This window comes from Myxocyprinus asiaticus, chromosome 4, assembly GCF_019703515.2.
Source record: "Myxocyprinus asiaticus isolate MX2 ecotype Aquarium Trade chromosome 4, UBuf_Myxa_2, whole genome shotgun sequence".
NCBI lineage: Eukaryota > Metazoa > Chordata > Actinopteri > Cypriniformes > Catostomidae > Myxocyprinus > Myxocyprinus asiaticus.
The window spans coordinates 42,290,931-42,317,784 of record NC_059347.1 but is presented as its reverse complement, the minus strand read 5'-3'; the positions used below and the strand labels follow the sequence as shown (position 1 = coordinate 42,317,784).

The 26,854-nt window shown below is 43.2% G+C and overlaps 1 protein-coding gene across 1 annotated transcript in view; it reads left to right on the top strand.

Annotated features, from left to right (window-relative positions):
• Positions 1-26,854, top strand: part of LOC127439926 (zinc finger matrin-type protein 4-like) — a 177,953-nt gene that overhangs the window by 63,525 nt on the left and 87,574 nt on the right. Inside the window, exon 3 of the mRNA XM_051696224.1 lies at positions 15,939-16,028. Within this exon, the coding sequence (XP_051552184.1) occupies positions 15,939-16,028 (90 nt within the window). The remainder of the gene's footprint in view (positions 1-15,938; positions 16,029-26,854) is intronic.

The following is a 26,854-nucleotide window of genomic DNA, read 5'->3' as shown; positions in this document are numbered from 1 at the left end:
CAAAGGGGCCAATTTGTTTCCTTACCTTCAATGACGAATTCTCTCATACAGCATTTTTAATAGAGACGGCTTAAGACATGGTAACTGTTTCGCATGCTTGTTCGTCAGAAAATGGCAGCCAAGCTAGGCTTCAGAGCATGTCCGGCAAGACTCACGCTTTCGTTAAAGGGGAGGGCTACTAACACGAGGAAGAATCTGATGTCTGTTCACACTCCAATCTTCTCAGACGCAAAGCCAAAAATCCCAAACTGTCCCGCACAAGGAGCTCCAATCTTGAGTCTATGGAACTGGAACAAGTGGCCTTGTGGTGAGAAATTGCGAGCCTTGAAGAACGCTGCTGTCCCCTTAGGACCCTTGTAATGTTTGAAAAAAAAAAAAAAACACTTTAAAATTGCTCTGAAATTACGCTGTATAAAATGACGTAAGTTGCTTCTTAAATTCCATCCTGTGTTGCCACTTAAAAGGGAGAATAATAATGTTTCTCTCTTCGGGTGAGACGTTGGTACAACACGGGCCAGACAAGATTGAGCACTGAAGAACAGAAAATCTTACTCTATGGCACCAAATCGAGCGCTTTTATGGAGCCCGTGACGTAGCTCCCTAGGGTTAAGTGCCACCAGCCAATAAATTGCCGTGATTGTACAAGGGCTTCAGGCCACGTGACACTCAGGGCGTGTCCCAATGCGATTACACAGCTTGAGTTCCTATGAGAGGGAACCTTGATATTTGTAGTAAAATCATAATAATAATACAGAAAAATGAAAACTGGTAATAAAAATCATAATTTTGTGGTTATTATGGTTTTACTACAAATAAAATGGTATTTTAGCTATAAAAAATGAAATAAAGTTGTGTAAAACAATTAAGAGAATGTTTAAAATTGAGGTTTTTAAAGAGTATGAAAGAATGGGTTGAGAGGAACATTGTATTATGTCTATATGTGTTTGTAAAAATGTTCATGTGTCATGTAGAAATTAAGAAGTTAAACAAATGCTAAAATTTGTTAAGTTTGATTCAGATAATTTTTTGTTAGGGTGAAGTAAAATGTATAAATGTTATATAGCCATTTTGCTCTATTTTTTTCTTTATATTTTCTTTGTTTTGTTTTTTCTTATGAATTGTGAATAGGACTGTATATAGAAATATTTAAAAAGAGAATATAAAACTAGAGAGGTAAAAAGGGTAGTCATAATAAGGTTTGGCTTCAACCTATTTCTTTTTGGACATTTAAAGGTGCAGTTTGTAAGATTCACAAACCCTTGTTATTAATGACACCTGTGGCCGTTAAGTGAACTGTATCCAGCTACCTGTTGCTTGTGCTCGCGCTCGTGCACACACTCCATAGGGACGCGAGTGAGCGAGCATTTGCCAAAATAATGACGTAATGCACAAAGAGACTGGACGTGATTCACTGGCATCATGCTGACAGATGAGGTAGCATAATTAAAATTACACAGTTACGATTGTTTTACTGCAAACTTTGAGACTAAACTAAAATGTCTTGGTTACTTTCGTAACCTCCATTCCCTGATGGAGGGAACGAGACATTGTGTCGATGTAGTGACACTAGGGGTCACTCTTGGGAGCCCCATACACCTCATTGGCGAGTGGAATTTGCATGCCACTCCCCCAGGCATACGGGTATAAAAGGAGCTGGCTCGCAACCACTCATTCAGGTTTTGTGCTGAGGAGCCGAGACAAGGTCCCAGCCATTTCAGCGGGTAATTCAATGTTGTGGCAGGAGGGACACAACGTCTCGTCCCCTCCATCAGGGAACGGAGGTTACGAAAGTAACCAAGAGGGGGACGCCCCTGGCGATGAGCAGATGGGGTGCGGGATCTTGATCCGTGCCGGGGCAGAATATATGCTGAATAGACTCCGTCTGCTTAACCGCCAAGTACTGCTGGGCAAAGTCCTCGACGGTGTCGCCGAATAGGCCGACCTGCAAGACGGGGGCGTCAAGGAACCGTACCTTGTCAGCCTCCCTCATCTCGACCAAGTTGAGCCATAGGTGGTGCTCCTGGACCACCAGGGTGGACATCACCTGCCCAGGAGTCTGCGCCGTGACCTTCGTCACCCGGAAGGGTTAGATCGGTCACCAAGCGCAGCTCCTGCATCAATCCCGGGTCAGAACTACCCTCGTGAATTTCTTAGCGCCTTGGCTTGGTGCACCTGCAGGCGGCTTGTCGAGCGGCACCGTAGGCTTTAGTCACCAGAGATGACGTAAACCTACAGATGCTGGATGGGAGTCTCGGGCGGTTCCGCCAGGTGGCTGCGTTTTCCTCAGCATCAGACTGGACCAGCCCGCTCTCCAATGCTGCAATCGAGAGCTCATCCACTTCGCGAGTGCCAAATGAGATCGCGAACTCACCCTGAGACGAGCCGGCAGTCTCATCCCAGAACTCGACCGGGGCAAACGAGCTACTGGGGAATGGGAGGTCCGTGGGGAGTTACCCGGCAGAGCGGCTCCCATTGGGGTCCCCAAATCGGCCCCAGTGCTAACCGACATGGCGTCAAACCTGTAGGTGGAAGGACCGAGGTGGGGAGCCACTGGGGTGGCTTTCCCTCTAACGATGGAAAGCCGTGACCACAACGTTGCCATGGTCATGTTCTCGCAGCGAGGACATGACCTATCCATGAACGCTGTCTCCATGTGGGCAGCGCCCAAGCACGTAAGACAGTGATCGTGGCTGTCGGAAGCGGAGAGGTAATGACCGCAACCAGGAATTATACACAAACGGAAAGGCATCTTTAACAAGACGCTCTCCATGAGTTCCACTCTTTTAGAAGGGAAATATACTCTTTTAGAGGAAGAATATACTCTTTTAGCCTGTTGAAGCGCCCAGGGGCGTTCTCTGCACTCCACCGGTGCAAGAGGGGGAGAAGCCACTGTAATGCGCCATAAATCCAACAGCTTTTGAAGAGGTGAATGGATCGGCGGAGGAATTCAGTTCACTGAAATACAACCACTCGTCTCCGAAGAGAAAATCTGAATGAGTGGTTGCAAGCCAGCTCCTTTTATACCCGTATGTCCGGGGGAGTGGCATGCAAATTCCACTCGCCAATTCCCATTTGCCTTTTCTCAAAGATCAGAGGTGTTTGGGGCTCCCAAGTGTGACCCCTAGTGTCACTACATCGACACAACGTCGAGTGAGTGACAGATAGGGAACTACTTATCAGCTAACATACTGATACACACATACAGCTACATACTACCGAACTATACCAGACAGTTTACTGTTACACTGTACCATTATGTTGCACTATTGTGTGTTTTGTATGTCATATGTTGTACTATGATCAAGAAACCAGCGTATTTGCTTAAATTGATCCTATATACCTGACTTTTAGTATAAAGAGAAGATCGTTTAAATTATTTGAAAGTTACGAAGCAAGGTAGCTTGCAATTCGTCAGCGTTAGCAGGCAAGATCACGTTAGCTAAAATTACACAGATCAATCCTTATGGCACTATATTTCACATGCATTGCAGTTATGTAAGCTTACCTGTCCAATAAGAAGAACTCCAATTCAGGGTCGGGTTTGATCCCCAAAACCAGTTTTGATCCCCAAAACCAAGGTCATACTGCACCTTTAAAAAAAATTATAATGTTATAATAAATAAATAAATAAAAATGAAATAATGCAGTACTGTATTAAAACCATAGTTTCCGCCAAAAAAATAAAAAAATTAAAAACATGGTTGCTTAACTTACTTTTTATAGTTACTACAATATTACTATAGTAAAAGCATGGTTTCCACCAAAAAGCAAAACATGGGTAGCCTACAACAGTTATGGTTACTGCAATATTAGAATCAGAATCAGAAACAGAATGAGCTTTATTGCCAAGTATGTTTATACACACAAGGAATTTGTCATGGTGTCAGAAGCTTCCAGTGCAAGAGAATGCAACGTATATACATACATACAAACTTATACATTTAAACATATACATATAGTGACATAATATATATATATATATATATATATATATATATATATATATATATATATATATGATATAAATATACAGAAAAGAGAAATATACAAAAGAGAAATATACAGTAGTGCAATAATCAGGGTTGGGGAGTAACGGAATACATGTAACGAGATTACATATTTAAAATACAAAATATAAGTGACTGTATTCCACTACAGTTATAATTTAAATCATTGGTAATTAGAATATAGTTACATTCAAAAAGTATTTTGATTACTGAAGAGATTATTTTGCATTTTATTGCCATTTGTTTCATTTAATATTTAGTCCTTTCAGATGGAAAACATTTATACATATAAATGATGCGATCCAAAGTGCATTTGAACAGCGTTGAAACACTTTCTTATGATGTGTTACATTCATACGAGCAGACAGAGGAGTAAGTTTGAAGTAAGTTTGCAGCAGAAGAAATAGAAATAAAGCTTGTGTAAATTGTCAGCTTTACGCTAAACTAAAATGCTATGTCTAGTCATTTTACATGCACATGTTACCAGGCACGGTCATATTTTTTATCAAGAAAATTCACGTTGGATCATAATTTAATATTTTCTAGTAAGACCTTTTGATATTCTTGACAATAATTTTTTTATTGTTTTCTTGTAAAAAATATCTAAAAATCCTTAAAACAAGATCAATTTGATTAATCTTGTTTTAGAAACAACAATGCATAAGATATTTAGGTTTTTCAGAGAATGTATTTTTATTGTGTATTTTGTCTTACTGTACTGGCAGAGATTTATAGTAAAAACAAGTGAAAAAATCTACCAGTGCTGAATAAGTAATCCAAAGTATTTAGAATATGTTACTGACCTTGAGTAATCTAATGGAATACGTTACAAATTACATTTTACAGCATGTATTGTGTAATCTGTAGTGGAATACATTTCAAAAGTAACCCTCCCAACCCTGGCAATAATGTTGTTAGAATATTTTATATACAGATATACAGTTATGTGCAGGTGATGTAATGTATTGAAGAAAAGGTTACTGCTATTACTACTATACTACTGTTATTACTACTAACTATGGTTACAGTCTACAATGTTACTTTAGTAAAACCATTGTTAATCTATGGTATTTGTACAGTAAAACCATAATAACCATCACAAAATTATGGTTTTTATTACTATAATTTTCATTTTTTTTGTATTACAATGGTTTTACTATGAATATCAAGGTTAAAAAATGGTTACTGTAGTAAAACCATGGTAAATTTATTGCGAGGGAACACAAAACTATTGCGAGGGCATGCAAAACTTAGCGAAGGAATGCAAAATTATTGCGATCCCGCCCTGTCCTCTTAGGGGCTCTGTACCCATGCAACGAGTATTTGGCCTAAATCTGAAATCCCACTCCGTTTCCTGGCACTCTGTGTGTATCTGCCTGCTCCTAAAACTGGGGCTGAACATGATTTAGTGACTAAGCAACCAGAGGCCAGAAAATGAAGACACATACAAGTCTGGTACTTTGGAATAGAATATTCAGTGGAACTGTGGCATGTTAATAACCCGGTCTATTTGATGCAGATGTCTAATTAAATGTATAACAGTGTATTGTTTTTTCAGCACCATCTGTTTACAACTTTACATGTTTTTGGGTCTTACTAAATCATAATAAGTGAAACTGTGCTGGAAAACAGTGCACATTTTGTGTTATTTGAATTTGATCAGTTGATTTGGTTTCTTTTTAAACAATATTTCATAGAAATGTACATAAACATTTGCCTAGCTGGAACCCTTTGGTTATTTCTAGGGCTCAAAACTGAACCAAATAAGTTTTTCAATAATGCATGCTAGCCATGCACTAAATTTGTATTGACAAAACCCTAGAACAACATGCGAGCACCTCACAGCATGAGCTCAATTTTTTTATGAAGCAGAAATATCTATGTAGAATAAATTGGGCTTTTGAACCATTTTTTTTTTCCTTTGAATGAAGACGTCAGTTTGAAAAGTTGCAAGACAAAGTTAACTCAGTGCTTGGCTGCCATTGGGGTTCCTCTAAAATGTGTCTCAGCATGAATGTGAACAGCCTTCACCCCACCAGACAGTCTTTGACTGGTTTTAATTTGTGCTTCTTGATGACACACATTGTTATCTCCAAAGGCAGCTTCTTTGTACTTGATAAATCCATTAAAAACTGCTTTAGGAAAAAGAACATATTCTACAACATCTCCACTGCTTGTCTATAGACTCATTCTGACTAAGGTAAATGAGAAACAAAGTGTCTGACAATAGTGTTAGAACCTGCAGCATCATCACGATACATACCTGCAGTTGTCAGGGTAATATAGTGCTGTTGGTGAAATTGAGTCAGACACAATTGAATAGACCTTGCAGTGCAGGGAGCAGGGATCTTGTCCCATTATTGACAGGCTCAACTCCTATTCAACTCACTTTTGATATGAAAACTTGAAGTAAACCCTGAAGGAAACACATCTCAGCAAATAGCCCTTTACCAGTGTAGTGTGGGTCCTTTTACAGTAATGAGTCTTGAAAGCTTTCTCTGTTTGCCAGTTATTTTTCCCCTGTGCTTACCCATGAGTAGAGCTTGATGTTTTCCTCTGGCCAAATGACAGTGGGGTTTGGAACATCATGTGCTTTTGGCTTCAAGCTAAATTGTGGACTTCAAAATCTATTGCTGTGACAAACCCAATCTGAGTTTACGTCACCCTTTGAGACCTTTTTTAGTTTTATCTACCTCCATGTAATTATCATCCCCAATACTTCCATAAGGACTTAAGTTGAGAGTACTTAACAGAACACTTCGGGTCAAATTAGCCCTCAAGTGTCATTTCATCAAAAACAACCCCACTATTCGTCACTTGGGAGAGATTGGAAAAGCAGCCTCACTTTACACTCTGAAATTAGGCTGCAGAGCATTATCTTTTTATTGGTCTGTCTGTCTCATATGCTTTGCCATGATGTCTGTGCCATTAGATCAAATTATGAATTCATAATAAATGTAATGCAATTAAAATTAGTGAGGAATATGAACTTAAACTTAATCAGTACCGTCTGGTAAATGGCAAAGCATGATTTCTTTGGCATTAACACAATTAATCTAAAATTCTGAATGTTACAGTTTGCCTGTAGGTGATATATAAAGGGGTCATGACATGAGGAATAGAATTTTCCTTGATCTTTTCACATGTAAGAGTTCATTGTACTATTAAAACATACTGTAAGTTTCAGAACTCAAAACTTCCTCCTCACTGCAAAAAGAGCATTTGTTGAAACCAAGCTGCAAAAATGACTCGTTCTCTTTCCACGTTGTGATGTCACACTTTGGTAGACATTTGCATCTGACCGCATCCACTACTACTATTTTTTAAATATTTAATACTTTTTTAACTTTGATAATTACATTTTGGCATACAAACATTTGTTAAAATGTCATTTGCAGTCATTGTATATTTATATAAAATTATAAATTGTATTATTTATACATTTTGCATCTTTATTGCTTGATGGTGTTATGGGAAACTGAGAATAAATTATGGACAGAATTGTTTGCAAAGAGATGATTTAAATTTTTTGTAGCTTCACACTCCCGAAGGTGCTGGAGAGGCATCGAGTTCTCCCATTGTCTGTCATTATCAATAACTTTGAGTTCCACTCTCCATCTGTCTCTCTCAATTGTTCTCTGTCTCTTTCCATATTTACTCTCTTTAAAGAAATATGAGGACCAGACTAATAAGATTCTCTCAGACACAAGGTGACAGATTATGTTTTTCAACCATTCATAATTAATCGGGTCTGTTTCATCTATGTCTATGTGTCATTTTCTAAGGAAAGCAGACAGAAAATCTTTCACTCTTTTAGGAGGAAATGAGTGGCTTTCAATGCAGATTATCCCAGTGCCACTCTCTATCCTACATTTCTGCCCTTTTTGTTGAGGATGAAGTTCAATTACCCACTTGTCAAACAACATCATTTTCAGGTAAACTGAGCAGTGAACTGATTTAGCCCACTCTCTGAAAGCTGTGCTGTCAAATCCAAGTAATTGATGGGTTGGTGATTTGTGGCTCAACACTCACTTAACGCCAGCCACAGTAATTATTTATTGGCCTGTGCATAAGATGGGCACTTCTTGTTTACTGCCATTCGCCTTTTCCATATCTCACTCAATTCCTAAACCCCGCTCCAGTTCTCATCTTTCTTTTACAGCCCCATGACCACATTTGCATTTAACTAAAAAGTAGTGTCTGTTTAGGCATAATGGTAATTTTTTAAACCAGACTAAGATGGTTGACTCTTTGCTGGTTTAAGCTGTTCTCCCAGTCTGGCAAAACTGTAAAAAAAAAAAAAATTGGGATTTTAATGGAAAAAGAATGTGAACGTGCTACAGTAACAAATCTGTTGATTGGTTACCATGCACGGTGAAAAATTATATTTAATTAAACAAGACCACATAGTTTTTTGGTAAAATATAAAAAAATAATTTTATATTTTTAAAATCAAAAAGTATGATTTACCTTATAGTTAATGGTAAAAATGTATATTATGTTTAACAAATACATGCTTTTACGGTAAACTATTGTCTAATTATGGCGGAAAACAATTGGGTGTTCCCAAAAGTCCATGCGTGACCCATTACCTTTGATCATATTTTATTGAAATATTTATGCTTCTTATTTTTTAAATCAGTTACAACCCCAATTCCAAAAAAGTTGGGACAGTATGAAAAATGCTAATTAAAAAAAAAGTGATTTGAAAATTATATTCACCCTTTACTATATTGGAAGCACTACAAATACACATTATATGATGTTTTTCCCTTGTGAATTTCATTGTTTTTTGATCAGATTATTGCAACACTCTCCAAAAACGTTGGGACGGTTGAGTGTTTACCAATGTGAAACATCACCATTTCTTCTAATAACACTTATTAAGCATTTTGGCACTGAAGACACAAGTTTGTTAAGTTTAGAAAGTGGAGTTTTCCCACATTCATCCATTATGTAGTCTTTAGCTGCATAATTGTACAGGGTCTTCGTTGCTGTATGGTGTGCTTCATAATGCGCCACACATTCTCAATTGGAGACAGGTCAGGACTGCAGGCAGGCCAGTCTAGCACCCACACTCTCTGCTTACACAGCCATACACATCAAATCTGGGCAGTATGTGGTTTGAAGTTGTCCTGCTGGAAATTGCAGGGACGTCCCTGGAAAAGACGGTGCTGGATGGCAATATATGTTGCTCCAAAATTTGTACATATCTGTCTGCATTCATGGTGTTCTCACAGATGTGCGAGTTACCCATACCATGGGCACTGACACACCCCTGGCCCATACAGACACTGGCTTTTGGACCAGCTTGGATGGCCCTTTTCCTCTTTGGCCCGGATAACATGATGGCTTTGTTTTTCAAAAACTTAATGTGGACTCTTCGGAGCAAATAACATAGTTCCACTGTTCCACTTTTCATCTATGATGAGACCGAGCCCAGAGAAGTCGGCAGCGCTTCTGGACAGTGTTGATGTAGGGCTTCTGCTTTGCATAGTAAAGTCTTAACTTGCATCTGTGGATGTAGTGGCGAGTGGTGTAGACTGACAAAGGTTTACTAAAGTTATCCCAAGCCCATGTTCCATTACAGATCAATGTCATTTTTTAAGACAGTGACGTCTGAGGGATCTGAGATCACACGCATTCAGAAATGGTTTTTGTCTTGCCCTTTACGCAATGTGATTTGACCAGATTCCTTGAATCTTTTAAATATATTGTGCACTGTAGAGGGTGAAATGCCCAAAATCCTTCCAGTTTGTGTGGATCAAGTGCTGGATAATTTGCTGAAGCATCTGTTGGCAAATCGATAAGTCTCGAATGATCCTTGCTCTTGAAGGACAAGGCTGATTTTGGAGGCTCCCTACTATGACACAATTGCCTCACCTGTTTAACATCTGTTTCACAGCGCCTTGTTATTTTAACTCGTCAAATTGTTATTAGTCATAATATGCCCGTTTCAACTTTTTTGGAATGTGTTGCAATCATCTGATTTGAAATTACTGTACATTTTCAAAAAACAATGAAATTCACAAGGAAAAACATCATATAATGTGTAGTTGTAGTGCTTTCAACATAGCAAAGGGTGAATATAATTTACAAATAACTCAATTTTGTTTTTATTAGCATTTTTCATACTGTCCCAACTTTTTCGGAATTGGGGTTATATGTACATTAGGGTGTTTTAAAATGTTATGTTGTTGAGTTCCCTATCTGTCACTCACTCTAAGTTGTGTCGATGTAGTGATACTAGGGGTCACTCTTGGGAGCCCCAAACTCCTCTGCTTTTTTGAAAAAAGGCCAATGAGAATTGGCGAGTGGAATTTGCATGCCACTCCCCCGGACATACGAGTATAAAAGGAGCTGGTATGCAACCACTCATTCAGATTTTCTCTTCAGAGCCAAGCGGTTGTATTCAGTGCACTGAATTCAATTCCCTCCAAGACACACCTCAAAACTGCTGGATTTACAGTGCATTTCAGCGGCTTCTCCCCCTCTGCACCCGTGGAGTGCAGAGAACGCCCCTGGGTGCTTCGCCAGAGCGAAAATAAGAGAGTATATTCTAAAAGAGTATATTTTCATTCACAAAAAGAGCGGCACACATGGAACGTCTTTTTAAAGATGACTTTCCGTTTGTGTGTTATTCCTGGTTGAGGTCGTTATCTCTCCGCTTCTGATGGCCACAATCACTGTCTTACATGTCTGGGCGCTGCCCACACGGAGACATCGTTCATGGAGGAGTCATGTCCTCATTGCGAGAACATGACCATGGCAACATTGCGGTAGCGGCTTGCTTTTGTTAGAAAGCCCAGGAGCCCAGGAGGCTGCGGCACCCAAAAGCCTGACAAAAGAATGGTTCCCTCATCTCCTGGGTCACATATACGGTGCGCACGGCCGTCGTCACGACCACCGTCCACCTTCCCATTTTGGCAGGTATGGCGCTCCAGCGGCAGACCCCCTGTCCCTGTGCACCCAGCTGTGGCACAAACACGCCCACAGAAGATTGGTTCCAGTGGACTAAGGGGATGAGATTCCTCCTCCCCCCTCCTCGGCCAATCTTATGGTGGGCGGCAGGAGCCAGGTAAGTGCCTGGGGCTCTAGTCCCCTCGACATGGCACCTCGAGCTCTGCCCTGCCGCGAGGCCCCACCCGCTGGTACGTCCAATGTGATCATTCCCTTGGTCCCCCTCGCCCGGAGTTTGGGCGCATGGCTCGCACTTTCCAACCCGTCGCGATGGCTGACCTGGACCGTCCGACTCGGCTATGCGATTCAGTTCGCCAGGCACCCGCCCAGGTTCAGTGGTGTCCGATTCACCTTGGTGAAGGGCGAGAACGCCGCTACCTTGCATGCGGAGATCTCTACCCTTCTGCGCAAGGGCGCGAAAGAGCCTGTCCCTTCAGCCGAGATGAAGAAAGGGTTCAACAGCCCTTACTTCATCGTACCGAAGAAAGGCGGTGGGTTGCGACCAATCCTGGACCTGCGAGTACTGAACTGGGCTTTGCACCAATTCCCGTCCAAGATGCTGACGCAAAAACACACTCTAACGAGCGTCCGGCATCAAGGTTGGTTCACGGTGGTAGACCTGAAGGACACGTACTGCCACGTCTCGGTCTTACCTTGACACAGATCCTTCCTGCAGTTTGCCTTTGAAGGCCAGGCGTACCAGTACAAGGTCCTCCTCTTCGGCCTGTCCTTGTCCCCTCGTGTCTTCACGAAGGTCGCAGAGGCAGCCCTTGCCCCGCTAAGGGAAGTGGGTGTCTGAATCCTTAACTATCTCGATGATTGGCTAATCCTAGCTCACTCTCGAAAGTTGCTGTGCGCACACAGGGACCTCGTGCTCTAGCACCTCAAAAGAGCAAGCTCTCCCCAGTTCAGAGCATCTCTTTTCTCAGTTTGGAATTGGACTCAGTCTCGATGACAGCACGCCTCACGAACGAGAGCGCGTCAGTGCTTAACTATCTGAAGGCGTTCAGACGGAGGATAGCGGTTCCACTGAAAATTTTCAGAGGCTCCTGGGGCATATGGCATTCTCAGCAGCGGCCACACTGCTCGGGCTGATGCATATGAGACCGCTTCAGCACTGGCTTCAGATTCGAGTCCCGAGATGGGCATGGTGCCACGGGACACATCGCGTGATCATCACGCCGATCTGTCACAGCCCCTTCAGCCCTTGGGCTGACCTTGCATTTCTATGGGCAGGGGTTTCCCTAGAGCAGGTCTCCAGGCACGTCGTGGTTACAACAGATGCCTCCAATATGGGCTGGGGCACCGTATGCAACAGGCACACAGCCGCCGACTCTGGCCCGCGGCTGCTTTGGCACATCAACTGCCTAGAGTTGTTGGCAGTACTGCTCGCCCTGCAGAGGTTCTGGCCATTGATCCAGGGCAAGCACGTGTTGGTCCGGACGGACAACACAGCGGCGGTAGCGTACATCAACCGTCAAGGCGGTCTACACTCCCACTCACATCCCGGGTGACCTCAACACCGCAGCGGATGCGCTGTCACGTCAGGTTACCCTCAGGGGAGAGTGGAGACTCCACCCTCAGGTGGTCCAGCTGATTTGGAGTCGATTCGGTCGAGCACAGGTAGACCTGTTTGCTTCCTGGGAATCCTCCCACTGCCCGCTTTGGTACGCCTTGACCGAGGCACCCTCTTGGTATAGATGCGCTGGCACACAGCTGGCTCCCTGGACTGTGCAAATATGCGTTTCACCTAGTGAGCCTACTTGCACAGACCCTGTGCTAGGTCAGGGAGGACGAGGAGCAGGTCATCCTAGTAGCAACCTACTGGCCCACCCAGACATGGTTCTTGGATCTCACGCTCCTCGCGACAGCCCCCCCCCCCCCCCCGAAGAATTCCCCTGAGGAAGGACCTTCTTTCTCAGGTACGGGGCACCATCTGGCACCCACGACCAGACCTCTGGAATCTCTACGTCTGGCACCTGGACGTGGAAGACCTAAGTAGCCTACCACCCACAGTGGTAGACATGATCACTCAGGATAGGGCTCCCTCTATGAGGTGCCTGTACACCTTGAAGTGGCTTCTGTTCACTAAATGGTGTTCTTCCCGACGCGAAGACCCCCAGAGATGCGCAGTCGGATCAGTGCTTTCCTTCCTGCAGGAGAGGCTGGAGGGGCGGCTGTCCCCCTCCACCTTGAAGGTGTATGTAGCCGCTATTTCGGCTCATCACCATGCAGTAGATGGTAAGTACTTGGGGAAGCAAGACTTGATCATCAGGTTCCTGAGAAGCGCTAGGAGGTTGAATCCCTCCAGACCGCGCCTCGTCCCCTCGTGGGACTTCTCTGTAGTCCTTTGAGCCCTTGGAGTCAGCTGAGTTTAAGGCACTCTGTTCCATCAAAAGGGTAGGGCACCTGCAGTGACAGAGAACACTGCAGAGTGTTCTCTGTCAGTGAATCATGCCTGGAGCTCGGTCTGGGTTACTCGTGATCCTGAGACCCCGACCGGGCTATGTGCCCAAAGTTCCCACGACCCCTTTTAGGGATCAAGTGGTGAACCTGCAAGCGCTGCCCCAGGAGGAGGCAGACCCAGCCTTGGCATTGCTGTGTCCGGTGCGAGCTTTACGCATCTATTTGGATTGCACACAGAGCCTTAGAAGCTCCGAGCAGCTCTTTGTCTGCTTTGGTGGACAACGGAAAGAAAGCGCTGTCTCCAAACAGAGGATCGCCCACTGGGTCATTGATGCCATCGCGATGGCATATCAGGCTCAGGATGTGCCACCCCCTGCGGGGTTACGAGCCCACTCTACCAGGAGTGTGACGGCCTCCTGGGCCCTGGACAGTGGCGCCTCTTTGGCAGACATCTGCAGAGCAGCGGGCTGGGCAACACCCAACACCTTTGCGAGGTTCTACAATCTCCGGGTTGAGCCGGTCTCGTCCCGTGTATTGGCAGGCACGAAAGGAAAGTTCCAGGACAGCTGGCCAGGTTTCCCCTCCCTTGAGGTGAAGACGTGTGCTCTTGACTCCCAGTCATGTTCACAGACTGTGATCCCTGGATGACTTTCCTCCTTAGCCCTCTGGCAGTTGAGTTTGCAGAGAAACTTGCTGACAAGCCCAGTATGTGTGCTAATGAGCCCCTGTACTGAGGTAGGTGCTCCACATGTGCTGGTTCCCCGAAGGCGACCCCATGTGATATCTTCCGCAAAATCATTTCCCTGTCAGCAAACTGCATCTTCCTTGGGCAGAGGCCCCTCTGCCCCCGGTCGCCATGCTCTGTAGAAACTCCTCCCCCTTCAGGTAGGACCTACCATGGGACCTCTCCACATGACATACTTCCGACAAGACTCGGTAAGACCATGTGACGTATTCCACTCAAAATACCCCCCCCTTTGGGCGGGGTGTGGTCTCCGCGGTGTCTTCCCCTTGGGAGGGACACCCCCCGAGGCAGACACTTATGGCTTCCAGTCAGTTAACAAATTCCACTCTTTTTGGGGAGAAAAGAGAGGAAAAGAGGCCTCGACTGGGCTAGCCTGTCCCTATAGTTGGGCAGTCGACTTGTTCTCGAAGGACCGTTCGACGCTCATAAGAGCATTGGGGGAGGTTATGTGAAGGCCTGGTTCGCTGGCTACGAGGCACACAGCGGTCTGCCTGTCACACACTGCCAGTTCATGTAACACAGTTCAGATAGTTGTGGCATTTTGTATAGGGACCCCTAGTGTCACTACATTGACACAACGTCGAGTGAGTGACAGATAGGGAATGTCACGGTTACTTTCGGAACCTCGTTCCCTGATGGAGGGAATGAGACATTGTGTCCCTCTTGCCACAATGCTGAACTACCCGCTGAAATGGCCGGGACCTGGTCACAGCTCCTCAGCACAAAACCTGAATGAGTGGTTGCATACCAGCTCCTTTTATACCCGTATGTCCGGGGGAGTGGCATGCAAATTCCACTCGCCAATTCTCATTGGCCTTTTTTCAAAAAAGCAGAGGTGTTTGGGGCTCCCAAGTGTGACCCCTAGTGTCACTACATCAACACAACGTCTTGTTCCCTCCATCAGGGAACAGAGTTTACGAAAGTAACCATGATGTTATTTTTTATTACATTATTGTAGTGTCACGTGTGCTACCCTGACAGTGTTTTGTGAATGACACTGTGCACTGTCTGCACATATTTATTGGCCATTGCTCCCAAATGGTCCACTCTTAATGAAATGAAAGTCATCATGTGGCCTTTTGTTTTACCACCTGTGTTACCTGGTGGTTAACAGTACAGCTGATTTTTGTAGTTCCAGTATATTGAATAATTTACATTATATTATTTAATGATATATACGGTAGTGAACAGTAAAATATACAGGCACCAAAATGACAACCCATAATGCTTGAAACTTGGTCATTGTATTTGTGCAGTGAAGTTCTGGGAACCACAGCTGCCAGTTTTTTTTACCATAAATTTAACAGGATCTTTTTAACAGTAGCTGTTCCCCCAGTTTGGCCAGCTTATACTCAGCAGGTTTAGCTCAGAGGCCAGCTGTTCTCTCAGACTGATCACTTAAAAAGTGCTTGTAACAGTATAAGGACGGTCACCGGCTGAACAGTAAACATAAACTTTAATGATATAAATGAACTTAAAACAAACATAAACAGACACACATGCAACGTAGCCGCGTGCGTCTCTCTCTCTCTCAAACCGGTGTCTCAGGCCACCCTTTATCTCGCTCTCCCGCTGATCAGCTGATTCAGCGCTGGCTGTGCTCCATCACAGCCTGGCCATGCCCTCCTCCTCATCATAGTGCTCAAGGTTTCTAATCTTTTCCAAGAACTAAACTGTAACTACAGATGAACCATGACCTGTTAAACCTAATAAGCCTATAAAACTAAATGGTTATGACTGACTCTGATGATGTACTTAACTAATAAACTCCAAATATTGAAACAGAAGTAATTTTTTCCCCCTCTGTTCTTCTCTTTTAGAGTCGGAAACATGCAAACAAAGTGCGTCTGTATTACATGTTGCACCCGGTGGATGGAGGATGTCCAGCTAAGAAGCTCAGAACAGATGATGTAAGTATCCCATCTTATTCTTTTATAGAAATGACACCTTTCTAATGTGTTTCTAAATGACTGTGCTTGCTTTTCAATTGGGCTTTATCACAGCATGCTGTACATCACATTATGGCTGCTGTCACACATCATACCCTGAACCATTCTTTCAAAGGTCGATGTTCTTAGCCCTTTCTTTTAATGGGCTTTTCTAACACATTGATCTCTACTGTATATCTGTCAGCGCAGAGAATATTTACAGTGACCGGTGCCCTATTTGTGAATGAATGTTCTGTAGGGGTGACTCAAGAGCTGTAGTATGTCAGTCCGGCTTTCCATCAAAAGTAGACAACAGCCTGTTCTAGATGTGTGTGAAGGATGTCCTTATCCATCTTTTTTTCTCTTGCATTGTCACTTTGAGTCAATAGGTGAGGATGCCTGTGTTCAAGCTTGGATTTAAGTGTGAGTTTTAAAATTGAAAACATAAAATTTAAGGCAGCAATTTAAATTAAGGAAAATCAAAGTGGTGCAGAAGTTACAACCTTTAAGTTAATTGCATATTTTCAACCACTTTGAATTTAATTGCTGATGAAGAAAATAGATTTGAAATGAAAAGTTAAATCGAAGCAAATTTTTTGGTATAACAATGGTTAAATATTTTTTACATTGTGATATTTACTTTGCCTTCATTCAAATCTGCCAACTAAGTAAAACAAACAAACATGAAACTTCAATTCAAGTCTAACTTAACACTTCAGCCATATTCTGAGTCTAGCTGAGATAATAGTCTATGTGCTCTACTACTCTCAGTAGGACAAAGCAGACTTCTGCCTTATTGTTGAGTTTGATGGGCCATTCAAACAATAAGAGATGTTCACAAGCACAAAGTTGTGTGAATGTTGCTGGGATCAGCTTTTCTCTCTCTCTGCTGTGCTGAGACAGTCTATGATGCCTGTGGTTTCTGCAGATGTTACATGTTCTTCAGTTTTCCTCCAGACCAACAAAGCTCTCACAACAGGAGGCCAAATGCTCATCTAAATGTTTATGTGAGAGCCAGAGATTGAGAAATCATAGCCATTGGCTGTGGAACAGTATAATGAAGATAATTGCTACTGTGTTGAAAAAATCTGCATTGAATGGCCAGATTTCAAATGATTGTAGCTACTTCTACTTTTGAATTCTTAGAATAAACTTTAACACTACACTTGTATCAGATCAATATTAACAATGAACAGACACTTAAGCAGTCATTAAGCTCCATTTGTCATCTATCAATCAATAAGCTCTTTAGACAAACTGGTCAGCTAAGGAATTAAATGTGCCTTTACCCAATGAAGCTGATGTTAATGAGGTAGAAATATGAACATTCGGCTTGTAGATGAGTACAGATCATAGGTCTTTTGTATTAAAGGAAGAATTCACCCAAAAATGAAATTGTTCTCATAATTTGCTCACCCTCATGCCCATCCCATTGTTTAACTTTCTTCCTTCCACAGAACACAAATGATTTTTAGAAAAATATTTCACTTCTGTAGGTCCATACAATGCAAGTGAATGGTGACCAAAATTTTGAAGCTCCAGAAGCAAAAGCAGCAGAAAAGACTCCAGTGTTTAATACATTTTTTGTGTGTTTAATGCATAATACATTACACCATGATTTTGGGTGAGAACAGAGCAAAATACAGCTCCTTTTTCCCTATAAATTGACATAATTGGTCTCCTTGGTTATCATAATTTCAAGGTCGATTACACTTGCTAGCGCCATCTAGCGCTCTGTGCGTGCGTCAAGCACTAGGAAGTGTAATAGAGATTGAAATCATGATCATGCTTAGAGACACGAGGAGGAGTTACATTTTGGTCTGTTCTCACCCAAAACCGATTAGATCGCTTCTGGTTTGGGTCTCCATTTACTTGCATTGTATGGCCCTACAGAGCTGTGATATTTTTCTAAAATACTTAATTTGTGTTCTGCAGAAGAAAGAAAGTCGTACACATCTGGGATGGCATGAGGGTGAGTTAATGATGAGAGATGACATTCTTGGGTGAACTATTCCTTTAATGAATAAGGGAAAGTGTATTTTAAGTGCTGTGACTGGTCACCTTTTTGCCTTCACTAGTTCATTGTATGGCCCAGCAGTGTGACAGATACATTCTTAGAAGTACAAATATTCTGTGTAGTCTTTCAATTAATATGATGTCCTAAATTAATATAATTATAAAAGAATGAGCAAAATGCTGTTTAAAATAATTTTAATTTAGCATGTCACATTACAGGTCAGCTACCCATGTATTCTGCTTGTATTAAATAAGTTTATATTAATTTGGAATATTTAGGCTAGGTTTTCTCAACTTGAATATTGAGTTAATCATCTTACACTCTCTTATCAGTTATCAGTTAATGTACATATTGAAATCAATCTTCTGAAAACAAAAATGTGAAATTTTTATGATTACCTTTTTTTTCTGTCATTAACATAAAGATGGGATGGAGAAAGACTCAGAGTCAGGCATCAGACAGTGTTTAGAATCAGCACTTTTCACGGTGGGACTGAGGGAGTAGAGTGGAACTGAAAGCAATTATTTTTCCACTATATTGCCCTTTCTGATATTTATAGATCAATGAGCTCTACATGGCTACTGTTGCATATGTAGTGCTGCTCTAAAATAAAACAAAAATTTAAGATTTTGTGCCATGGTTTTACTCGATAGACCTACTGATTTTTTTTAATAATTATTATGTCATAAAATACATTGTTGCCACACTTTCATGTTTCCCCCAAGTTATTCTTAGAGAACAATTGGCAAGAAAACATTTAAATTATATGTCGGGCTGGTCAGGATGCGTTAACAAACAGCAATGCTTAAAAAGTGCCACAAAGCCTCAGTGTTTTCACTGAGGAAATCAATCTAAAGAAAATCGAAATTGTGTTTATTAGACCAGAAAGGGCTGAAATTTAATTAATAGTCCATGCACAATGCTCACTTCAAAGTGTATTTGTGCAGCTCTGTTCTGTTTGTATGGTATTAGTGTATTACACATTCCAAGAGCATGCGTGAGGCTCATGATACAGCATTTTTTGTGTTTTCAGTGTAGTTCTGTGCACGCTCCACTGTTCCATCTCTTGTTCAGAGTAACAGATGGGCTCCAAAGTTCAATTTGCTTACTTGCGCTGAGTGCTTTATATTTAAAGCACTCCAAATTCACTTTAATTTCACTTTTGCGTAATATAACCCTTAAAGTCTTTTTAATGGCAGTAGAGCGTAGACAAAACATTAAATCAGTTTTTGAGCAAAAGGAATCACTTACTGGTTTTTTGTTTATCATATCGCAGTTCAAATGGCAATCACGACATTTTTAAAAATAACTGCAATATGACTTTTTGTCCAAATCCTGCAGCCCAAAAATCAACCTACTGTACAAATGGCTTACTTATTGTTGTATTTGCATAATAAACTGGCATAGAAGAATGCATATTAACAAAATATTACATTATTCAGCTTTAATTACTTGTAATTATTTATTTTAATTAAATATTACCTTAATTAATCTCATTATATGAGTCAATGCTAAACACAAAGCAATTACTGTACATTCATTTTCTGTCTGTTTCTCAGAGCAAAGGGTTGTGGGAGGGGAAACTGGCCCTTGACCAGTGTGGTGAAGCAAAATATACCTGCATCAAGAGTCAATGAGAAGTATCAAGCTGTCCTCTGCTCTTTCAACACCTAATAAAAACGGCAACAGATCGTACAGAAGATCACTGGCCACATCCATCTGTTTAACACAAATCAGCTGTCTTCAGCGGCTACTAATAGCTACATGGTCCCCTAAGGACACTTAAAAAATCTCTTTGCAAGTCTCCAGCACTGTAACTCAATGCAGGGGCCATTGCAGAGGATACAATTAGCAGCCTGGGACAACTCCTGCGCTGATCGAATGGCCCATCGGATACTTACTCCTCTTTAATTAGCGGTGATTAAATCAACCCCTGTTGGGGCTTATGTTTCCAGGGGAGAGGAGGGCAGATGGAGCACTTGTGGAGAACCAGAAATGAAGTAGAGAAAAGAAAGTGAGCTGGAACTCGAGCCTGGATCTACAGGATTTTGTTCTAGTCTTTGTTTCACTCAGTTAATGACAGATCAGTGACTATGTGTTGAATGCACTGTCAGAAAGCATGAGAGCGATACACTTTCCAGTTCGTTTTTTATTTAGTTTACATTTACTGTAGATCTCTGTTTATGTTGCCATTTTTGCATACTATCGACAGATATCTCAAAAATCCTTATTTCATTGGTTGGCAATGACTGCAAATGCTCTGGCTCACTGACTGGCTCACTGATCTACAATGTAGCAGTGGTTTACAAGTGATAGTGCTTCAGGAATGTCTCGGTTACTGATGTAAATATGAAATTAACACACTTCGCAATGATGTGCATGAATTAAAACCTGGTAAAGGTGTTAGGGGAAACCCAGCCTGCAGCCAGACAATGTCCTCCAAGGACACACACTTTGCCCATGCCAAGGAGGACATAAAGGTTTAAAAGGAGGTGGCATGCACCACTCATTCAGACTTGTTCTTCGGAGCTGAGCGCATGTGTGTGTGTGTTCGTCCCGTCACCTTATTCCTTGTGGCTGGAATTTATGGCGCATATCAGCGGACGCCCTCGCTTTGGTGGCTGAGTCCACAGGTGTTAAAAGAGTATATTCCAAAAGAGTATATTTTCTCTAAAAGAGCTTGCACAAATGATTGGCGTCTATTTAAAGATGTCCAGCTGATTTGGGAGAGATTCGGAGAGGTGCAGGTGGACCTGTTCGCCTCTCGAGAGTCCTCTCACTGCCCCTTTGGTACTCCCTGTCTAAGGCTCCCCTTGGCATGGATGCCTTTGGCCTCGGGGGCTGCGCAGGTACGCATTTCCCCCAGTGAGCCTCATTGCACAGATGTTGTGCAAAGTCAGGGAGGACAGGCAATAAGTCCTGATGGTTGCATCATACTGGCCCAACCGGACTTGGTTTTCAGACCTGATGCTCCTGGCAGTAGCCCCTCCCTGGCGCATTCCCCTGAGGCAGGACCTTCTCACTCAAGGGCAGGGCACGCTCCGGCACCCGCGGCCAGACCCCTGGAATCTCCACGTCTGGCTCCTGGACAGGACACGGAGGACTTAGCAGGCCTTCCGCCTGCGGTGGTAGACACGATCACTCAGGCCAGAGCCCCCTCCACGAGGTGGCTGTATGCTCTGAAGTGGTGTCTCTTTGTGAATTCGTGTTCTTCCCATGGGGAAGATCCATGGAGATGTGTAGTTGGGTCTTTGTTGTCCTTTCTACAAGAGGGCCTAGAGAGATGGCTGTCTCCCTCTACCCTGGAGGTGTATGTGGCTGCTATAGCAGCATATCATGAAACACTGGATGGGAGACCCTCTCGACAGCACAACCTGATCACCAGTTTCCTTAAAGGCGCGAGGAGATTGAATCCCCCTAGACCGCGCCTGATTCCCTCTTGGGATCTCTCTGTGGTCCTACCTACCTTACAGAGAGCCCCCTTTGAGCCCCTGGAGCAGGCCGAGCTCAGCACTTTGTCCCTGAAGATGGCCCTCCTGGTGGCGCTCACTTCTATCAAAAGGGTGGGGGAACTGCAGGCGCCCTCTGTCACCAGCGAATGCCTGGAGTTTGGGCTGGCACACTCTCACGTGATCTTGAGACCCCGGCCCAGTTACGTGCCCAAAGTTCCCACAACTCCCTTCCGGGATCAGGTGGTGAACTTGCAAGCGCTCCCTTCAGAGGAGGAAGACCCGGCCTTGTCATTGCTGTGTCCAATTCGCACCCTGAGCATTTACTTGGACCACACACAGAGCTTTAGATGTTTGAAGCAGCTCTTTGTCTGGTTTGGAGGGCAACAGAAGGGGAAAGCTGTCTCCAAACAGAGGTAGTCCCGTTGGATTGTGGATGCCATTTCTCTGGCTTACCAATCACAAGACCTGCCGTGCCCTTTGGGAGTCGGGGCACACTCCACCACAGGTGTTGCGTCCTCCTGGGTACTGGCGAGCGGCGCCTCTCTAGCAGACATATGCAGAGCAGCGGGTTGGGCTACAAGATCCTCAGCTAGACCTACACTCTGCCACATCTGCCAGAATGTTTCCTGCAACAATGTTTGACATATAACATGCCTTTGCGTAGCGTGAAAAAGTGACATATGGTCAAAAGCCACTTGAGATCTGATCAGTGTTCAGACTGAAACAGATTTCCAAAAATGTGATTTGAACTGAATTTCAAGTAACATATGAATGTACTGTAGCTTTAAATGGAATTGTAAAAATTATATTTCAAGTGATTTTTTTGCCATTCAGACTTGCTAAATAAGATTGGATTCTAATTGTATTTGCACAAAAATCGAATTTGGAGAATCTCCTCCAAACATGATCGTATCATGTGCGCCAACAGTGGGGTGCAGATCGTCACGGCCATATTGAACAGGCGAAGCCGCTTTAAATTGAGAAGTGGAGCCACAGAAACCTTTCTCGTGCGATCCCTCGGGAGCCAAAAAGAAAAATGTCGGGAGGAAAGGGAAGCGGCTTCAGCCTTCAGAACGAAAGTGAGCCGAGAGCAAAGCGGCTTGAGTTTCAAACATTCACAGTGAACACAATCAATCTCAGCGCACGCTACTTATAAAGCAGTGCTCATGCACGTCAGACAGAGGGATATACTTGCTCGTTTTCAAGGCCCAACACAGTTCCAAGATTGTCTGTCATGCAAAAGAAATCAAAACTCTCCTTATAATCACATATTAAAATTTATTCATATATTTATTCATGGTAATTTATTAATTACATTAATAAAAGGTTTATATTAATCTATGTAGTTTGAGTGTTTGGTTTTAAATGTTTTGTTCTTGTCAGCCAATAATTTGAACAAAATGCATTGCGGTCAGCACAATCCATGTAGGCCTCTTGTTGTTATCTTTGCATGGCGTTAAAGACTAAATCCATGCAATGGAGCTGTGGTGTAGTGGTTAGCATACATGCTCCTGACACATTGAGCTGTGGTGCTGATGTGGGTAATGCTGTAAGTACATACTATGACATGTCCTGGTCCCATTTTCCTCCTCCCCCCATGGTCTTGATGGTTTGTGCATGCTGACGCATGGATCTGTATTAACAGGAGAGTGACCAGAATGTGGCTATTGCATGTCTTGAAATGTCTAATAATGTAGCTTTCCAGTAATATGATTTTCATGACTATAAAATAGTGCCTACTGGTTGAGGCAGGAAGCTGTAAAAGCAATATATTTATGAGTGACATGTGTCTTAAATATGGGTTTGTTTTAAGCTTCTGTTGGAACCTGACTGATTTGATTTTAAGTGACATCTCAGTAGGCACTGTGCTTGCCATGGTTGGCATAGCATCCTGTTCTCATGGTAACGCTGACCAGACTTGAGTCACAAGTTCTGACCTTTTTAATTGTATTCTGTCTCAAAGTAAACGGTCACGTATTCTTGCTGAAAGAAAAATAAAAAATAATGAATGATAATATCAAGTTAAAAGAATAATTCACCCAAAATAAAAAAATAAAAAATTTATCATTATTTACTCACCCTCATCCCTCATGTTGATCCAAACCTGTATAACTTTCTTCTGTGGAACACAGAAGGAGAAACTCTGTGCGGGCCATTCTTGTCCGTGCATTTACAATGAATGTGTACTGAAGCTATCAAGCTTCAAAAAGGACATACAAGCACCATAAAATTATCAAAAGTGATCTGTACAGCTTGTTCTCAATATTCAAAGTCTTCTGAAGCCATACAGTACAATAACTTTATGAGGACTAAAATTTAAGTCACTATTCACTAAAAATCTTCACATTTGCCTTTGCTTTACTTGTGCGTTCATAAGAGTTCATAGTACACTACGTAGCAAGCAATGCCATACTAGTTTGGAATTACATTAGGTTACATTAGGTATTTTTTAATAACCCCACTGAATGAATACTTCTCCAATTTGAAGCACACTGCCTGGTTGTGACATTGGTTTTCAGCATACTGAAGGTATGGAGCAATACCCCTGCTGGGCAGCTTTAAACATTCATACTGTGTAAACAGAATTAAACCTCAAAAGGTTTTACACCAAAGCAATCTTCACAAAGCCCAAAGAGCACCTTTAGCAGCAAGACAGCTGCTGCCTTCAAGGCTCAGACACGTTTGCTGAACTGAGGTCTTTCATTGTTAAAAATAAAAATGCACCCTGCTTTATGGATCATATATTTAAAAAAGATGCTAAGGAATCAGATCTATAACGTAAAAACAGACAAAATAGCAAATGCCTCGAAAAAGATGTATAAAATATAGTTTGTTTTTTAAATAAAGATATACAAGGACACACATTTTGTATCTTTCTTTGGAGACTCACTTATCCACTGTGTACACTCACTGATCACCTGTATTGCCTGTTTGGCTTAACAAAACTTCACTTGTGTTTCCGGATTCACCGTCTCCCGCTTCCTCCTTACACACAAACTGTAAAGGTCTCACACTGGTGCCGAAACCTGGGAATTGGAGGAAGAAGTGCCACCATGGAATCCTCGCTTTACGGAGCTTCATCAGGCCCAAGGACAGGCAGGTCTTGTGGAGCCTGGTAGCCCAGGAAAGGTCCTCCACCATGACCCCAGGGGTAGCGACGGGTGTATCCCAACTCCAGTTGGCCAAAATGGAGCCCCAGGATGACCCAGAGGCATTAATTGGGCTCTTTGAGCAAACCGCGGCTGTCTCCAAATAGCCAAAAACCCAATGGGCAGTTCATCTACTACCCCTGTTCTTCTGGAGTAAGAGGACCTAAAGAAGGCTATCTTGCAACGGGTCAGCCACATCTCAGATCCCTCACGCTTGGCGAGGTCAGCCGCCCGTTTGTCTATGCCCAGCTGCTCCATGACGCCTGCCGGAGGTGGGTTCTAGCTGGGGGGAGGTTGTGATGCCGAGGATGTGATTGACCTGATGGTGCTGGAGCAATTCATTGCTTGTCTGCCAAGAGGAACTGTAGAATGGGTCTATTGCCATCGCCCGGCTGGCAGAGGATCATATAGCGGTCTATCCGGGTGCCGGCGAGCCTTCTGCATCATATCTCTCTCTCCTTTCTCCCCTCCTTCCCTTCCCTCCCTGTCCTTCCGCCCTGTTCCCACTCCTCAGAAATGGGGAATTCCCTCTCCTAAACCGGCTCTCTGGTCTCGGGGATCGTTCAATCCACTGGTTTCCCTTACCCCCCTCCGCTCTCCCTCCCAGGTGGGTGAATCCGCTGCCACAGGTGTGGACGTAAAGTCTGGGCAGATCTTTTGGAGCTGTGGGGAGCCAGGGCATTTCCAGGACCGGTGCCCAGTGAATGAGGTGGAAGCATTGGTTCGGATCCCCAACGCACTGCAGGCCGCCCCTGATCGAGCTGGAGCATACCGGATACCTGTGAGTATTAAGTGGGGTGCATACCAATCCTTGGTGGATTCAGATTGTAATCAAACCTCCATTCACCAAAGCTTGGTTCAGTCCGTGGCTTTGGTTACAAGACGGCGGGTGAAGGTAAGGTGTGTACACGGGGATATTCACGATTACCAGTTAGTGATGGTCATTATTGAATTTCAGGGACAAAAGCATAGTGTCGAGGCTGCTGTTAGTCCCTGCCTCACCCATCCATTAATCTTGGGTATGAATTGGCCAGCATTTATGAAGACTCTCAAAATTGGGACAAGTGGCTTGAGCTCCTATTATTTGCAGTTCGAGAGGTCCCGCAAGCCTCCACGGGGTTCTCCCCATTTGAATTATTGTACAGGCTTTGACCATGTGGCGTGCTCGAAGTCCCTTGGGAAAATTGGGAGGAGGGACCTTCAAACAGCAAAAATGAAATTCAATATGTTCTTGACCTGAGAGCATAACTCCATACACTGGGACAATTAACACAGGATAATTTGCTCCAGGCTCAAGAACATCAAAGCCGGCTGTATAATAGGGGTACTTGGTTATGGAAATTTGCACCGGGAGATAAAGTTCTTGTATTACTCCCCACATCGAGCTCTAAATTACTCACCAAGTGGCAAGGGCCCTTTGAGGTCATACAGTGAGTCGGGGAAATCGATTATGAGGTTAAACGAATGGATAGAAGTGGAGCACGTCAGATTTACCACCTCAATCTCCTGAAACCATAGAGAGAGGTGGTCCCCGTGACTTTGGCAGTGGTTGTTCTGGAGAGGGAGGAGCTCGGACCAGAGGTGAAATTAAAAGCTACCGATTGAGTCACCCCGGTCATTTGCAACTCACGGAGTTTGCCAGGTTGGAAGGAGAATTCTCCGACGTGTTCTCTCCTCTTCCCGGTCGTATGAATTTCATAGAGCACCATATTGAAATGACCCCAGGGGCAGTGGTACGCAGTTGTCCCTACCGATTACCCGAACACACAAAAAAAGGGGTTCGGGAAGAATTAAAGGCCATGCTGGATATGGGGGTAATAGAAGAATCCCCGGTGGTGTTGGTTTCGAAGAGTGATGACTCGGTCCGGTTCTGTGTGGATTATAGAAAAGTTAATGCAGTGTCTAAATTTGATGCATACCCGATGGATTGACAGCTTGATGAACTGCTCAATCGGTTGGCTGTGGCTCATTTTTACTCTACACTGGATTTGACAAAGGGATACTAGCAGATCCCCTTAATGCCAATGTCCTGTGAGAAAATAGAATTTTCTAAACCGTTTGGCTTTAACCAATTCGTGACACTTCCATTCGGTTTGTTCGGGGCCCCAGCTATGCTTCAGCAACTCATGGACAGGGTCCTCAGGCCGCATTCCTCTTATGCCGCTGCCTATCTGGATGATATCATTATCT